The 17653-nt window shown below is 37.0% G+C and overlaps 4 protein-coding genes across 4 annotated transcripts; 3 read left to right on the top strand and 1 right to left on the bottom strand.

Annotated features, from left to right (window-relative positions):
- Positions 1-2491: 2491 nt before the first annotated feature.
- Positions 2492-3307, top strand: MONOS_16334 (uncharacterized protein; the record flags this gene model as incomplete). Its single annotated transcript, XM_067869250.1, has 1 exon — positions 2492-3307. One exon carries the CDS (start codon positions 2492-2494, stop codon positions 3305-3307), a length of 816 nt encoding a protein of 271 aa, XP_067722421.1.
- Positions 3308-3661: 354 nt separating this feature from the next.
- MONOS_16333 (uncharacterized protein) lies at positions 3662-4006 on the top strand (the record flags this gene model as incomplete). Its single annotated transcript, XM_067869249.1, has 1 exon — positions 3662-4006. The coding sequence occupies one exon, from the start codon at positions 3662-3664 to the stop codon at positions 4004-4006; it is 345 nt and encodes a 114-aa protein (XP_067722420.1).
- A 129-nt stretch (positions 4007-4135) lies between these two features.
- MONOS_16332 (uncharacterized protein) lies at positions 4136-4519 on the top strand (the record flags this gene model as incomplete). Its single annotated transcript, XM_067869248.1, has 1 exon — positions 4136-4519. One exon carries the CDS (start codon positions 4136-4138, stop codon positions 4517-4519), a length of 384 nt encoding a protein of 127 aa, XP_067722419.1.
- A 6491-nt stretch (positions 4520-11010) lies between these two features.
- On the bottom strand, positions 11011-17300 carry MONOS_13840 (uncharacterized protein; the record flags this gene model as incomplete). The annotated part of the gene is made up of 7 exons (XM_067866580.1): positions 11011-11528; positions 11715-11946; positions 12084-15460; positions 15631-16560; positions 16634-16778; positions 16834-16994; positions 17060-17300. The coding sequence occupies 7 exons, from the start codon at positions 17298-17300 to the stop codon at positions 11302-11304; spliced, it is 5313 nt and encodes a 1770-aa protein (XP_067722418.1). The 3' UTR covers positions 11011-11301.
- Between the last annotated feature and the right edge of the window lie 353 nt (positions 17301-17653).

Genomic DNA, 17653 nt, shown 5'->3' with positions numbered 1-17653 from the left:
TGGAGATGCATTCCATGCTGTATTCAACAATTCTGAGACTGAAATGAAGAGATTGATTTATTTTGAATGATGATGGCTGTGGAAATGAAGCTGTTTGGCAAAATACAGTCGAGGGCAGTTTGGTCTTTATTAATTTTTCTTTATATGAATATCTGCTTATTAACATTTTTTGTGTTTCTTTCAGGGCAACAGGCGGAAAAGATTGAAAATGAATAAAAGCGGGATATCTCATTATGCAGGGTGACCATAAAGTTGGGAGAGCGAATTCATACGAAAAGTGCCCAAGATGAAGGGATTGGGAAGGGAATTGGAGATGATATTTTCAGACGAGAAACAAGGATATTTTTCAATGAGAAAGATGAAATTGAAGAAAATACATAAGTTTCACATTTTTCAGAAGAACCAGAAATCGATGCATTTAATAGAAAAATGACTTCTGGAAAGGACGATTAGCGAATCAGATGAAGAAATATTTGAAAATGGAAGGAATAATGAATTTTTATTGGAGGGAAATGAGCTTTGTCAATGGAATAAAATATAGAAAATTGCCTATAAAAATGATTAGAAGGTTTGTTGTTGTTGTTGTTGTTGTTGTTTTGAAGTGATTATAATTTTTTCATTCAGGTTGCTGAAAGAGTGAGGGATTAGATGGCTTTGAAGAAGAAAAAGAAAAGTGGGGAAGAAAAATACAGATAGATGAAATGCGAGATATTTCGAAGATCCCTGGCATTGGGCTTTGGCGAAGAATTATTTTTGAGGAAAGATGATTTTTTGTGAAAGAAGGGGAATTGAAAGCTTAAGAGATGAAATCAAAAAGAGGAAAAAGGAATTGTCGCATGTTTCTTATTAGCATTAACGATAGAAAGAAGATTAAGAAGAATTAATGATGAATTTGGTGAACACTGTAACAAGAAGAACATGAAAAATGGAAAAAGTGAATTTCAATGAATTTCTCAGTTGATGTAAATTGACACTCATCTTTTTTATTTTTAACAATTAATCATTTCATGACATTCATTCATCTTCTTCTTCTTCTTCATAATCAAATATTTCAACATCAAATCATACAATTTCTTCTTCTGCTTTCTCTTTCTTTTCCTCATCCTTTTCATCCTCCTAATCCTTCTCTTTCATTTAATACACCTTTCATTCACCTCCTTCTCTCAACCAACAGATCTTCCCTTATTCCTTCTTCATTATCTCTTAAATACTCTTCTCTTTCTCCTCTTTCATCTTCTTTCAATTTCCATTTCGCCACTCAACTCTTTTCTCCTTCTTCTTCCTCTATTCATCATCTGTATCCAACGGGCGTTTTATCATTTAACGTATCGCACACCCATTCTTCTTATGATTTTTCTTATTCATGTTCTTATTCATTTCTCATTCTCGTCATCATCAACATCAGCATCTTAATCAACAACCACAACTTAGCTTCAAAACGTCCCTCAAACCTTCTTCTTTCTCTTCTGTTATTCGTTCTCCATCAACTCCTTCCATCTCCACTTCTTCTTTATCGTCTTCCCTTTCTTCCCTTTCTCCTTCTTTCCTTTCTCTCTCTTCTCACTCACACATCCCTTCTCTCCCTCATTCTTTTCTCACTCAATAGCTTCTTTCTCAATCAACTTCACCTGATCTTTCTCCTTATCCTCCGCCTTTCTTTGATGAAGGCAACGAATTTTCTAACATTCGCACAAGAAAACTTCAATTGAGACAAAACAGACTGAGATGGGGGCAGAGAAACAAACAGACGTCGAACAAAGAGCAGAGAATTATGGCTATTTTCACTGGAATGTATGAGAAAGGGAATGATGGGAAAGATGGAAATAGAAAAAGAGGAAATGTTGTGAGAGGAATAACAGGAATAACAGCAATGAGGGAGAGAGAGAAGGAGATGTGGAAGGAGAAACTGAAAGAGAGAGAGAGAAAGAGAAAAGAGAGAAATTTCCTGATTTAAAACTATTAGGTGATTGGGTGAAGCTTCTTGATACAGATGAGGCAGTCGATGAATGTGGAGTCAATCCATTGACACTCGAAAACTACTCATCTTCCAACACCATCAACACATTTGGCTTTCCTGGCTATGCAACCAATCTCATCGACGATTTCCTCTTTGAGCAAGTGCTAAACAATGGCGATGGCATTCTGCGAAGAAAATTCAGTTCGCTTGCAAACAGCCTCATTTTGAGCAGAGAATTGTCCGTTTTTCAGTCAGATGCGATCTGAATCCATCTTATGTGCCTCGAAGACAAAGACTGAGAAAATGCAATAAAGATTTAACACAAACCTTTTTGACTCATTCAATTGCTGGAATTGGCACAGGAACAGGAACATCTCTTTCTTCATTGCCAATGAATCTTTTCTTTCTCTTTGTCAGCTATCTCCATCTTTCTCTCCTTCATCTTCCTCTTCATCTTCTTCATCTTCTCCATCTTCTCCAGCAGTAACTGACCTCTCTCTCCACATCGAGCCACCCAATCGCTCTAAGATTGCCATGGCTCGCCGCATAAGAGCTATGCATCCTCTCCTCCGCCGACGCTATCTCAACCGCTGTGCACAAGTGGCTGCTGCTTCTGGTGCTTCACGTTCTTCTTCTTCTTCTTCCTCGTTGCTTCGCTCTTCTAGAAACAGATTTCTGACAAGCGAAGAGCAGCAGATGAGGAGGATGAGGCAGCAGTTGAGAAGAAGAAGGAAAAGACAATATTTTGTTCTTTCACGAGATGCATTTGAGGCGCTGCCGCTGTTTGCAGAGTTTCGGATGGTGGAGCGGTATGCGGAGAATTTGGAGAAGAGGAAGATAGAAAGAGTGAGAGCGAAGGAAAGAGAGAGAGAAGCAATGAATGAGAGAAGAGAGGAGAGAAGGATCAGAGAACTGATTAAGATGAGGAAGATATTGAAGCATGCAAGTGATAGGGATAATAGCTTCAATGAAAATGAATATAAAGCAAAATCAGAAGAAAACGAGAAATTTGCGCTTGTTACAAGAGATTCTTTGAAGGAACCGAAGTTAAATGAAGAAACTGAATGCCTTTCTGACAGCTCCATCATCAGCGACGAAGAAGAGCGAAGAGCGAAGAGACACAAACAGAGAGAGAAACGGAGGTTGATGCGAAGGTATTACCAGGCGCTTGAGCTTCAACGTGATTCTGTTGTGAATGAGGTGCTTTTGATGGTCAAACCAAACCTGCTGTTTTCTCCAGCGCTGATTGACAAGTCGATAAAAAGACCAGGAATTAATGTGAGTGCTTCAAAAATGAGGGGGATGGTGAAAAAGATGAGAAAGAAGAGAAAGAAGAGAAAACTTCTTTGAATGAAAATGGAAACAAGGAAGAAGTTGAAGGAGATGAATATGATGGAAAAGATGAGGAAAAGAAGTGATTTTGGAGGGTTCAACAAACAACCGCAAAGCAGTCGATTGAAAAACAAAGATAATCAAACGGAAGCAGAAAAGAATGCAAACACCAAAGAACCTATAAGAAACGGAAGAAAAGACGAAATACATTCCAATGAGCCAAAACAGATCCACTTTCATCACGAGCACTGCAAAAACAACATCAAAAGCAGCAACAATTCCATCCCAACTCCATCATCTTCTCCACAGCCTAAACAATAAATTTCAGGAAGAGGAAACTTTGGAACGATACGCTTTATACGAGGGAAGCGAATGGGCGGCGGATGGAGAGAAGTCGGAGGGAGAGCGTTGATTGTGTACAGCCAAGAGATAGAGATGGGGAGAGGGGCTGTTGGTGCACCGACAACTCCGCTATCACTTGCTGTTGGAGGAGAAGAAGGAGGAGGGGTGACGTTGGGTGTGATTGGGTTGAAGGATTTGAACAAAGAAGTGACAAAGGCAATGCAAGATGAGTTTCAGAATGAAAAAGGGAAAGTGTACGATGAAGAAGCGAAGATCACGTTTAATTCGTTGGAATCTGATGATCAGAGAGCAAAAGTTCTTCGGCTGATGAAAAAGCAGGAGATACAGAAGAAGAGGAATGAGAAAGAAGAGTGAGAGCGCAGGAAAATAAAGAAAATGGCGAAGAAGATGGATGTAAAAGACAAAAATCTGTAAAGCAGCATCCAAGAAATATTACAATCACACCTTGGGACAGGCACACAGATCAACCAGAAAGAGAACAAAATGGCAAGCGATGCGCCACAAGAGGCGAAAGAAAGCCAAACGCCAAGTTTGACAAGAGAGCGGAAATTGGACTGCATGTTGAATGATTTAGCGAATTCTGACTTTGAAGATTTGAGCGATGAATTGGACGTGCCCTGCCGTTATGTTCGCATCAAAAGCGAGGAAAACGGGCAATTTGTGTGGAAGTTACAGGAAGTGTCTGTGTATGCAGCAGTTGAAGCGATGCAGATAAGAAAGCTGCTGGATCTGATGAGTGCGCTGAAGAGCAGACAAAAGCTAAGCCGGGCGGAACTGCGAAGAGGAAACAGAAGAAACACACAGAAAGGGAAAGAAAGGAGCAGGGAAAGGATCACCGCTGCTGTTTCAGAAAGAGAAAGGGATTAGAACATTCAGTCATAACGGCGTGCCTGGGAGAAGAGATGCTCTGTCGAAACTCTTTTCGTCGCTGTCGTTCTTAAAGTTGGCATCTTTCTTCACGTCGCAGAATTCAATGGCGATGGATCTGATGTAGAAATATTCTGATCTTAATTTGGTTGCGCCTTTTGATTCAGCTGCAGATTTTGCTACAAATATGAATATTGCTCTTAGTCCTCTCTCTAACTGCACTTCTTCGCTTGTCAATTCGTTTATTTTTATGTACATCCAACAACAATCTTCTCCTTCTCTCAGAACATCTTTATCTCCTTCACTGCAATTCCAAGCAAAACTCCTATTTTCGGCTTTTCCTGCAGCTCCTGGCTTGCTTTCTCCACTTTCACTGCCCGTTCTATCTTCGTCTCTTTCACTTTCATTCAACTCCCGTTTAATTCAACTCCAGGCCTTGTCTTTCATTCCCATTCAGAATCACAGATAATTATATATTCTTTCATGGAATTTCAACCAACCTAACACGGCAATGAAATGGGAAATTTTGATCCAGAGTAACCGATCAGAAGACATTCATTAAAGGAAGAAGATTGAATCTGACTTTTTTAATTTGGAAGCTGAAAGAATTCACCAAAAACATAAAGAACAGGACAAGATAGGATTTTTAGGGTGAATTATTTCCGAAATAGCCTCCGATTGATTTCATAACAACGGAGCAACATCGAATCGCGGAAAGTGAAATGAGGAAGAAAAGGAATCGAGAGGAAAAGGCATATCTGAAGAGAAATAAGATGAGATCCTTGCTCCAATTGGACATGAACAAGTTAAAAGCGGAAAGGTGAAGAAAATATAATTAGAAGAAAATTGTCTGATACATATGAATATATTCTTTTTGAAGATACGACAGCAATGAATCTTTTTTCATGAGCTTAATTTGTAGTTGATGGAGAAGAAAAATTAGATGAGGTAATGACGAAGAAATATTTTTGTCTTGTTGATGGTATGGATTTCTGAAAAAAATAATGATGATATATACTCCAATTGAAAAAGCTATGATTGCTTATGAATTTTTCTATGATATGGAAAATGAAAGAATTTATATGAGAACCTGAAAAAATTCATCATTGCCAAAGTGATTTTTGTGTCAACCACTTCGAAAGTTAGTGTTTGAGAAGGAACAAATATTGAGGTGAGGAGGGTGAGGGAGGCATCTTGGAGGAGGGAAATGAAGCCGGTGAGGGCATACTCGATGGTGGCACATGGGGTCTGTTGGGGCCTGCAACAGGCATCTGTATTGTTTCCATTGTTGGCAACGACTTTATTCTGGTCGATGAGGGGGAGCAAGCCATTGAACTCAACTTTTCTAATTATCCACGATTTCGTTGAACGGTTGATGAAGCAATTGAACCTAATTAAAGGAATGGAGATTTGTTGGCAATTCAAAGAAAAGAATAAAAAAGAAAATTAACTGATTTTGATCAATTTTTTTCTATAATTTTGTTTTCTTATCTTCTTTTCTGTTCTTCTTTTTAATTTTTTAAGCAATATTTTGTTTTTCCAGTTTAGATATTTCTGTTGACCTTTTAAAGATAGATTTTTCATTTTTTTTGAAACTTGATCAAAAAAGACTTTTTGACCTGAAGCATAAAAAAGGTATGTCTTTTTGTTCTTATAAATTTTACAACTATATATGACAGATATAAAAGCTAAATACTGTTATAAATCAATTTATCTCTTTGATCAATGAATACCATAATAGATTTTATTTTTTCGATTTTTGATCTTTTTTATGATGTGAAAAAAAACACCCTTATTTGCACATTTCATTTTTGATTCAATAAAAAATCTTATAAATAAAAATTGCGATGTGTTTTTATCTTATTATCAAATTGATTAATATTTGAAATCTTAAAGTCATATAAAAATCCAGATAACTTCAGTTTTTCAAAATTTTTGATAAAAACAATGAAATGCGAAAAACAATCGAAAAAATAGTTAAAAACAAATAACATTTGCAATTATAAAACTTCATTGTGTGTGTTTCATAACCTTATAGTTAAAAATATACAAAGAAAGAAAGATAGTCCAAAATGGACAAAACAAATGATCAAAAATAAATTAAAAATTCCCAAGACCTTCATCAATTACAAAAATTGACAAGAAAAAATTTTTGTATGAACATTAAATAATTATTCAAACCTTATGCAATATGCATTTTCTATTTTTTGTTTTTATTTAGTGAGAAACTCCAATAAAAAAAAATGGTTCAGATAATTAAAATCATCACGATGAAAAAATAGTTTTTTCATTCGATTTAAAAAAGAAAGGATTTTTTCTAATTCTTCAATTATTTGTGAGAAGCAATTTCGTTTTAGTGAAAGTTTTGCAACAACCACATTCTGTGCCTTTCTTGATGTTTCAATTTCTTCCTTATTTTGGCTTGTTTTTTTGCTCAAATTTCGAATTGTTCTTCTCTTGTCTTCTGCATGTCCTTTTCATCATTTGACTGCTCAATCTTCACTTGTGGAAGAGTTGAATTCTTCTCTTTTTCATTTCTCCATCCTAAGTTTGTCACAATGTGACAAAATATTTGACTTCAGGTATTTTCATTGTAAAATTATGCATCTTAGTGAACTTTTTGTGATTTAAAGAAAATGAAAATAATGGTTTCATTTTTAGAATTGCAAGTGAGGTTGCAAAACATAATGTTGCTGCATCAATGATGTTTGTTTACAAATGTGAAAATCAAATTTATTTTGAAATCTGGTTAAGTTAAAAAATGTTATTGATGAAACAATTTTTTCATGCTTTTTGCATAAAAAACTTGAAAGTCCATATTTTCCCCCACATGTTTAATATTTGATGAGATCTTCTCCAATTCTGATTCATTAACAATATCATCTTCATGTTGGGCTAAAACCGAACAGTCTTGATTCATTCTTATTTCTTCTCTGATCTGACTGCTATCTGACTTTTCACAGGTTGCTGTAATCGTTGATATTAACAATATGTTGAAATTGTTATTTCAAAAAATACCTTCTCATTCTGTTTGACAAAAATGTTTGTTGTCAAGAGAAGCTTTGTAGTTATTGCAGTCTTGGAAAATGATATTCCAGATATGGATAAGTTCAAGGATGGAACAGACTTAATGGATTTTGTGGAAAACTGATTCATAATTCCTCCTTCCTTCAAAGTCTCTGTGGCTTATCATTTTATTCTTTCCACGTTGAGAAGCTGATAAATGAAAGTCTTTCAAAAACATCTATCATTCCAGTGTTCTTCTCTAATTTTCTTTCCTCTTAACTTGAATTTTTCCAAAAGTGAAAATCAAAAAAGAATGTGTCAGATAGTCAAAAGAAATATCTGCTCATGTTGATAATATCAAAAAACATCGTGCCCAGGCAGAAACTATCTTGTTCGAAACCATTTTGTCCATATCCACTCTTTCCAACTTAAAAAGTCTGTACTGTGTGAATGAAAAGGCATTAACAATGGCATTCATAATGAGACTTTTGCAACTCATGTTTTCATTTTTTTTCAAGATTTTAAATGCTTTATTGATTAGTTCTTGAATTAAAATTTCTTGAACCTTCTTTTTTCTTGTTCTCTCATTTCTTCAAAAAGATCGAAATAACATCTTAATCATTGAAACATCATCATAAAAATATGAAATATGAAACTCAGAAAAAACGATTTTTTTTAACGGATTATCAACAAGAATTGTAGCAGCATCCACAGCCTTTGCAAAAGACTGATAATTTCAAACATTTCGATCAGTTGAGCGATTGGACGGTAAGCTCTCATTTTTGTTTTTGTCTCACAAAAATGTTGTATTTATTTTCATTTAAACGTTCATTAATTTGTTTCAAAAAAGTGTAATTCAATGGGAACAACTGTTTTTTACAGAAAAAGCAACTGAATTGAACTGCAGTCAAAACCGGATTTTGTCACATTCATTTATAGTCACATTATTGTATGCAAAAGCAATTCTTCCTTTTTTTCATTCATTTTCCATTCCATATAATCACAGGGATGAAAATATATAATCACATTTTTTATTATTATGTGTGATTATTTCAATGAAAAATCAATTTTTTGGTCAAAAATATCAATTTTACGCTTTTTCAAAAGTGTGTTCAAATAAGTCTAAATAATGTTTATTTATGAAAAAACTAATTTCGCAAGTGAAAAATGCGTCTTTATGAAGAATCTTCAAAAATTAAAAATTTACCCAAAATTAATTAATTTGTTAATTTATTTTTCTATTTTTTCTGTGTTCAGCAGCATCAGATATCATCACAATCGGATGTCATCGCATATAAATTTGTGCAAAAACCGATGTGATAATATCCGATTTTGTCTGTTTTCTTTCATGTTTTGATCTGAAAATGATAATATGTTGTTCAAAATGAGTGGAAAATCTGTTTGACTTTTGATCTGACTAACCTTTTTGAAATCATATTTTTTCTGTAAAAATATTTGGTTAGAAAATTAGTTTTGCATGTTGGTCAGTGAACATATAAAAGTGATAACACCGTCTTCAAAAAAAAATCTCATTAATGAATTAAAAACATGTGACTTTTTAAACAATTGCAATTTCTAAAATACTGGAATGATAATATTCATTTCATTGATAAACGAAAATTAAAAATTCGAAACCCCGAAAAAAGTTATGATTACAAAAATAATCAACCATATAAAAAAATAACGTAATTATTATATCATATTTTTTGCTTTATCAATTAAAATAGAAGAACCATCACCAGCACACAAACAATCACTATCAGTTTCATTGCTTTAAAAAATTCTGTCTTTAACCAAATTATCCTAATCATCATTACGAGATGTGATATCTTCGATCTTATTTTCTCACTAAATTTTCAGTTTCAAAAATTTTTAAATCATTCCAACTATTTACACAAAATCTTCTCGAAATTTGCTTTTTTCAATAAAAACAGATAAAAAAATCTTAAAGAAACAAATGTCAACATTTTTTTTTAAAAATTCCTTTTGTGTAATTTTTCAATAATATAAAAAGTTCATATTTCGATCAAATTTCCGTTCTCACTCACCATTTGTTGTGATCATGAAAACAAAATCTTGACAATGTTATTAATTCCATTTTTGTTTCGTTTCGTAAATGGAAAAAGAAATTTAATTAAAATATGAAATTTTTATTTTATTTGAAAATAAAACATAAGGAATTTTTCATAGAAATTTTTAATTTTTTAAACAGAAAAAATGTATGATATTTTTCATTAAAAAAAGTTTGATTTGGATCATTCTTTTATTAAATTTACTTTTGATTGATATTTGAGAGAAATGAGACAAATTATTTTTAGTTTCTTTTGTAATAAATCCATCAGATTTTTCCATTTTGCGAATGTGAGCAAAAGACACATGAAATGAGAGAAAAATTTTCTCAAAGGAGACATTTGTTAAAATAATTGTAATAGACAATCAAATAATGATTTGTTTTATTTAATCCAAATGTTTAACGATTGCGACTAAACATGTGTTACAGATTAAAAATTCTTTGCCACGTCCGTCAGGAATCAAAAATCCACGTCAGTATTGGTATTTAAAAAAATAAAAAATTTATTTTCTCTGATTTTTGGGATTTTCGTTGCACATATCAAATTTTATTTATATATTCATTTTATTCTATTTTTCCAACTTTTCCTTTTTTCACGAATTAATTGAAAATTACTTCCCTGCAGAATGCTGACTCCATTAACAGTCACTGACTTCACTAACTTCACTGACGGTCCGATGATCAATTCATTTCAAATATGATTTTTTATCTATATCCTTTTTTTAAAAATGCATTTTCATTCTTCGCTTATTTGAATAAATATTTAATAATATTTGCATATGCAATTATTTGTTCTTATAATTGAGGTTCTGACGTGAACATTAATTCTCGGTATATCAGGAAACAAATTTTGTTTGTCAATAGTCACAAAGGAACACATGTTTAATTGCGACTTTTCGAAAAGAATGATCCATCAAAACATATTAATCAGTTGGGAAAAAACAAAGTTTTATTTTTCTGAGAAAATCAGAAATTCAATTTGTCACATCGAACCTTTGTAGTAATTTAAAAATTCATAATAAAAAAACTTTTGTTCTTCTTTCATAAAGATATCTCATTTCCGAAGGGATATGGGACGAAATTTTTCGCTTTATGAATTTTGTTCCACACAGTTCTTTCAAAGATTTTTCTTGATTTTTTATATTTCTATATTCAATATATCACTATAATGTCTGAATTGTAATTCTACGATTTCAGAAACAATACGGAACAAATCATCGATTTTTTATAAATTAAAAAATACTGTCCCATATCGACAAATATTTATCACTGACAATCAAAGACAAAGGACAATAAATCAAAAAAATAATTTTGTCTTATTGCTTTTTATTTTTTCCCCGTCATCCAAGGTTATTCCAGTTATGCAATTTGTTTCATTTCTGAACTTGTTGATTGTTAAAAATGAATTTTCATGTTAAGCACTGGATAACAAATTTTGTATAAAATTCTGGGAAACTGTGCGAAAAATTACTTGTACAGAAAATTTCAAATGAAAAGTTAAAATTAAAAAACAAAAAAATAAACTTGAAATGTCATAACAGCAAAGAAAGAATCTCGAGTATATGCAATAAAACGTAAATGCAATTTAAATATTTGATTCATCTCACGAAGTTACATCACCTCAAAGATCTCTTTCTCATTCATTTTCAGCTTCCTGTACCATCATTATTGTCAGATTGCCCACTAAACAGATTTCATACATTCTCTAAACGTGTGTTGGAAAGAACGTTGCAATGTTAATGTCTGCATTAAGGCCAGTGTGCGTTGGCTGCAGAAGCCTCACCCTCAGCTTGAAGCACGGCGGATAGCGCTGGCCATCAAGTGAAAAGCTGAATGGCTGCATTCCTCTTTGCCATCCCGCAGAAGAAGAAGATGATGATGATGATGATAAAAGTGCATTGTTGGCTCCATTAAACTGAGACTGAGTGCTCACTGATAAGTTGGATTATAAAGCAAGTGCAACACAAATATGGAATGAATTCAAATGTTACAACAAAATCAAAAACACAAAAATTTCAAAATAAACAAAAATCATTCATTAATTTTCTTTTCTTTTCTTTTCTTTATCCTTATCTTTTTCATATTTCTTCATTTTATTGTCTCTCTCAAAGCACAAACTTCCCTTGTCAGCAGGCACCGATGTGATTTCGAGGAGTGCGATGCTTTCAGACACAGCCTGGGCAGCCTTCTGCTGGGTGGCGCTTTCTGTGTATGCCAGTTCGAGCACCCGCTCAGAGGGAGAGGCAGAAAAGCCGACGTCTCCTGCAGAGGGGACAGACGAGGCAGAGAGATGGAAGCAGCGGATGACACGCTCAGAACACCCGGTGGACACTGCCCCGTTCTGCTGCGTCTGGACAAGAGGAAGTGGGCGAAGGAGGATGAAGAAATGGGGAGAAGAAAGGAGAAGAAGAAAAAATAAAACAAAAAAAGAAAGAAAGATTTCAGAATGAATAATGGCATATCAAAACAAAAATGAAAGAGCCAAACCTTCAAATACTTCAGTCTCAACGTCTGAGGCTGATATCTATCGAGCCACATCGATTCCTTCTCTCTCTCTTTCTCCCTCTCTTTCTCCTTCGATCTGTCCCTCTCGTCGCTCCCTTCCCACTCGCCTTCTGTGCCTGTCTTCCTCGCCAGCTGGCAGCCAACAACAAGATTCATACAGAAGGCACAGGTGTGTTTGTGAGAAGACGTCGGCAGCAGCTCAAATGCGGTAGATACAGACGAGGCACCCCCAAAGGCAGACACCAAAGAGGAAGAGGAAGAATGAGGAGATAAAGGAGAAGAGGGGGAAGAAGGAGAAGGGGATGATGAGGGAGAAGAAGAAGAGGAAGATGCTGTTGACATCTTCATTGGCTCTCTCTTTCCCATCTGAAGTGCTCCGACTGGAGGTGGCTTTGATGCGAAGGGTGTCTGCTGTGTTGGTACAGATGAGGCAGCCTTTGGAGAAAGAGAACCTGATGATATGGTTGACGTGGTAGAGACAGACAAGGAAGAAGAAGAAGATGATGATGATGATATTGATGTTGATGTTGATGTGGAAGCAGACAAAGGGGAAGGAGAAGAGGCAGAATTGGCAGAGTTGCCTCGAGACCTCTGAGATGGAGAGAGGAGGAGAGAGGTGTGAGGGAGGAGGGGATTGTCGACTGTCCAATATTCGCATATCCAGATGGGGAAGGAGAGGGTGTGGTGGGAGTGGCTGAGGTAGAACTGGGCAGCCCTGTCGACTGTGAAGAGAGGAGAGGAGAGGGGGAAATCAGATGCTGAGAGAGGATGGCTGTTGAGAGTGATCTGAGAGAGATAACGAGAGAGGCAGGTGGCAAGTGGGAGAGGAAGGGTGGATGAAAGTGGAGGAAGAGGAGATGAGGAAGACAGAGACGTTTCATTGTGCTTTTCTGAGCTTGATGCTTCTGAAACACCCTCATCAGACGAAATAGCAGCAGCAGAAGAAGAAGAAGGTGATGATGACGATGATGAATCTGTCAAGGAGTGTTTTGAGAGAGGAGAGAGGAACGTCATCTTTCCTTTCATTTCAGACGGGTCTGTTCTTTCAAGCCCGCTTTTTGAGAGCCTCTTCTCGTCGTCTGTTGTGCATTGCACAGAAAAGCAGGTGTTTGTCTCAGACACAACAGCCTCCTTCTCCTCATTCTCCTCCAAAGAAGAGAAAGAAGATGGCAGCTTCAACGCACTCTGCGCAGAAAGAGAAGGATTCAGCGCAGAAATGTTTGGATGTGCCTCGTCTATGCTCGCACCGACGCTGCTGTTGCGTGCAGAGTCTGAGCCCATTCCATCTGACTCACTCAGTCTGGGTGTGTTCACTCGGGATGACGACTGCGAAGAGGCTGTTGAGGCACTCCTGGAAGCAGCACGAGAAGACGATGGAGAAGAAGATGATGATGCATTCAGTACATTTGGAGTATTCAATTTGCTCTGCTGTCCAGCTGTCACGCCTTCTTCCCCAATATCGTCATCATCGTCATCTTCACCCAAATCAAATCCCTCGTCTTCCTCTGCCATCGATGCCAGCTGCCCTTTCTTTATCTTAATCCCTTTCTCTTCTCCTTCATTCTCCTTCTCTTTTTCCTTCTCTTTGATGCCTCCTTCGCCCACACTTCCACCCCCAATCGAGGTGGTCTTGGCAGACGCAGCAGACAGTGATGATGTTCTCCTCTCTTCTGCCCTTTCCATCTTTCTCCCTTCTTTCTCCTTCTCCCTCTCTTTCTCCTTCTCCCTCAGCAGCATCTCCATCAGTGACACTCCAACCCCACTCCCTGCTGTCTCGTTCTCTCTCAGCTTTGCCAGTGAGCTGCGGGGGATGTCAGGTGGAGACACACGCAGAGAAGGAAGAGAAAGCAGCTGAGAGGAAGCAAACGGGTAGAAGACGAAGTGGCGGTACCAGGGGTCAGTGGAGGAGAGGAAGCGGGCAAGGCGGTTGGAAGGTGAGGAAGGGAGGAGATAGAAGAGGAAGGAGTTGTGCTGCAGAAGGCGGAGGAGATGGCGCTTGGCGTGAGGAGAGGCAACAGCTGTGAAGGAGTAGAGAGAGAACATCGCATTGGCCAGTTTATGGAGCTCGAGATTGCCTCCGTAAAGAAGGACACGCAGAGGAGAGGGTGAGAAGACAGAGGAAGAGGTGGAGGAGAAGGAAGAGGAGGATGAGGATGAAGAAGAAGAGGATGATAACGAATTTCCGAATGGTAGCAATGCTTGTGGAGATGCAGGAGATAACTTCTCAGAGCTATCAGCAGAATCACTCTTCTCTTCCTTTCTGTCCTCTTCTGTTTCATCTAAGTGAATGAAGAGCTCATTTGGATGGGCAGAGGCAGAGGAGAGAAGACGAAGAAGAACGGACACAATCAGCTTGTGCTCGTCTCTGTCAACAAGGAAAGGGCAGATGGTGCTGCGGAAGAGAGAAGTGGGATGGTATTTGCGAGGAAGAGAAGACTCACTCAATGAAGAAGAATCACTTGAAGAAGAAGAAGAAGGAGAAGAAGAAGGAGAAGGAGAAGAAGAAGGAGAAGGAGAAGAAGAAGGAGAAGGAGATGATGATGTTTCTGTGTTATTTCCATTGTCTGCTTTCTCCTTCATCCAGTGCGAATAGTTCTTTTCTCCTTCCTTCCTCACTTTCTCCAGCCACAAAAGAAGCTTCTCCCGTCTCCTCAAAAAGCAGTCTTCGCTCACAGGGACCCATTCATATGTTGTCTTTGATGAGGAAGATGGAGAAGAAGAAGGAGAAGGAGATGATGATGATGGAGAAGATGATGATGGAGAAGAAGAGGAAGAAGAAGAAGGAGAAGGAGAAGAAGAGGAAGAAGAAGGTTGATTAGTTTCATTATGTTGAGAAGTGGTGAGATGAGAGGCAGTATTGCTAGCACTTTCGTTGTTCTTCTTCTTCTTCTCCAGTCTGACAAGAGGAGATGTCAGAAGAGACACAGCTTCTTCTGCAAGTGGGATGAGCAGATGAGAAGGAAGAGAAAGAGCACAGCTGGCAATGTGACACAACGAAGACTCAGACAAAAGAGAAGATAATTTCGATGAGATAGAAGAAGAAGAAGAAGATGATGATGATGATGATGATGATGAAGGTGATTGGTTATTCTCTTTCCCTTTCTCCTCCTTCTTTCCATCAGCTGCATCAAAATCCCTGTTGCTCATCAGACACGCACGAGGCACGTAATTCCTCACACACTCAGCCAGAAAAGAGGCAGCGACATTTTGAGGGGGAGGAGGAGAGGAGAAGATTCCATTCATCAGGAGATACTGTCCAGAGGGATTGGACAGGGCAGAGGGAGAGGAGAGGAGAGGGACTGGAAGAAAAGCATTCTTCGTCTTGATGCGGTTGAAGGTGTATGCAAGATGAGTGGAACCTAATTAGAATATTAATATCCATCATTGCATTATAAAAATTATAACAATATACATATTCAGTTTAAATAAACAGAGAGAGAGAGAGAGAGAGAGAGAGAGAGAGAGAGAGAGAGAGAGAGAGAGAGAGAGAGAGAGATAATGAATGAATGAATAATTGAATGAAACAAACCAGGAAGCGCTCTTTCGACAGCGATGAGAGGGAGCAGATTGGTAGAGAGAGAGCAAAGAGGATGAGGAAGGAGGGTGAAAGGGCGCAGAGAGAGAGTGAGAGACTTGTAAAGAGCAGATGCCTCGTCCATCATCTTTGATGAGCAATGAATGGCACCCTCGTCTCCTTCGTTGAGAGAGAGGATGTCTTCGTCGAGTGGATAGAGCGGGCATTCAGACAGAAGATGGCGCATGAGAAGGCAGATGGGCTGAAGACGTGCTGGCTCAGAGGCATCAGGGAGAGAGAGGAGATCGCAGAGATAGCGAAGAAGAGAGAAGGAGAAGCGAGACTTCTGCAGGGCAATGGAGGGGGTGAGGGGGAGTATGAGTGGAGTGGATGAGGAGGAAGAGGAGGAGGAGGAGGATGAAGGAGAAGGAGAAGGAGAAGGGGATGATTCTGATGAATGGACAGAAAGTGCTCTTGATGCTGATAGTCCCATTTGCAGTCTCTTTTCATTTGACCATTCAACAAATGACACAAAATCAGGCATCGGCGCTCCTTCGTTGGTATCAGATGATGCTGTTTTGTCTGATGAATCCTTCTCAGAAAGAGGAGAATTTGAAGAAGAACCCAAAAATCCGCTTCTGACACTGCTGTGTCCGTTGTTGTTACCTCCCTCCAGCTGTCTCCACCCACAATTGACATCAAAATACTCTCTTTTGGAAAGCTGTTCAGAAGGCTGGCTGTAATAAGGCGAGGAATACAAACAAGGACGACTCGAAATTAACAGATAGGAACTGCCTTCTTCTGCTGCTAATGCTTTGGGCTTCTGATCGTTGGCTTCTTTTGTGCCTGTTTGTGGTTCAACTGCTTGTTGCTTCCATCCACTGTCCCAAAAGCCACCAGTGTCGCATGAATCAAACAGATGCAGATGAACAAGCAACTGGAAATCTGTCAAATGAAATAAGTTTCAAAAATAAATTGAATAATGTCGAACAAAAAATTCTTTAGCATGTTTTCAAACATGGATTTTGAGTCGTTGCTGCTGGAAAAGACAATGAAAATGGTGTTGAATTTGCTTGAACATATGGAAGAGAGAGAATAAAATTTACAATTGGAATCATTAAGGTTTCTCTTTTTTCAATATCTGTTTTAATAAAGCGAGTTTGCTAGGAAAGGCAATTGAATTTTCATCAAGCATTGCTCAATATTAAAGCGTCATACTAGACTTAACAAATCATGATTTGCTGCGGCCAAAGCACTTCCAGTTCCAAGGCATTGCGTCCACACTTCAACGCTTTTTGCAAGTTTGCTTTCAAGCGGATTATACTTAAAACGCATTAAAATATATATTGCTGTATTTAAGAGAGCAGATATTTGGTTGGCTTTAATTTTCATGAATAGAAAGTGATAAAATGTGAAATTTTTATTAAAAATATATTCGCAAAACCTTCAAGTTCTTCACGTATTGGTCCCTTCTTTTTATTTGGTGAATTATCTAAAAAATCCTCTTTTTGATTTTCGTTCAAGCCACATGATTTTACGAAAAGAAGGGAAAGGATTGGAGTAACAATTTGTTCTTCCCCCATTCTCTTCCAAAATTCGATATATTGTTCGATTCCCATCTCTATAGGAAGAGCTAAATATTGGACCTTTTCTCTAAATCTAGTAATTACACGTGATTGACTCATTACAAAATGATTTATAAAAATATGTTCTTATTATATATAGATCATTTTTGATCCATGATATTTGAAAAGATATTAATTCTCGAACTGTTTGAAATATACATAATAATAAATTTTTGAAGAACTCAAAAATTTTTAATTTCAAAATTTCACTCATTATTATTATTTCTTTTTTTTTCTATTTGATTTCATGAGAAATATTTCTGTATCAAAATGCTTGTGCAAATCGGAACACAAACTTTTGTAAAAAAAAACTGAAAAAATATAAGTGTTAGCTATTTTTATTGATATAATTTTTTTTTCACAAAATGTTCTCAAAAGCATCCTTCAATTGAAAAGAAAACATTCACAATCAA

Source organism: Monocercomonoides exilis, assembly GCF_001643675.1.
Source record: "Monocercomonoides exilis strain PA203 chromosome Unknown scaffold42-869251, whole genome shotgun sequence".
NCBI classification, from domain to species: domain Eukaryota; phylum Preaxostyla; order Oxymonadida; family Polymastigidae; genus Monocercomonoides; species Monocercomonoides exilis.
This window is presented reverse-complemented; position numbering and strand designations above follow the sequence as displayed.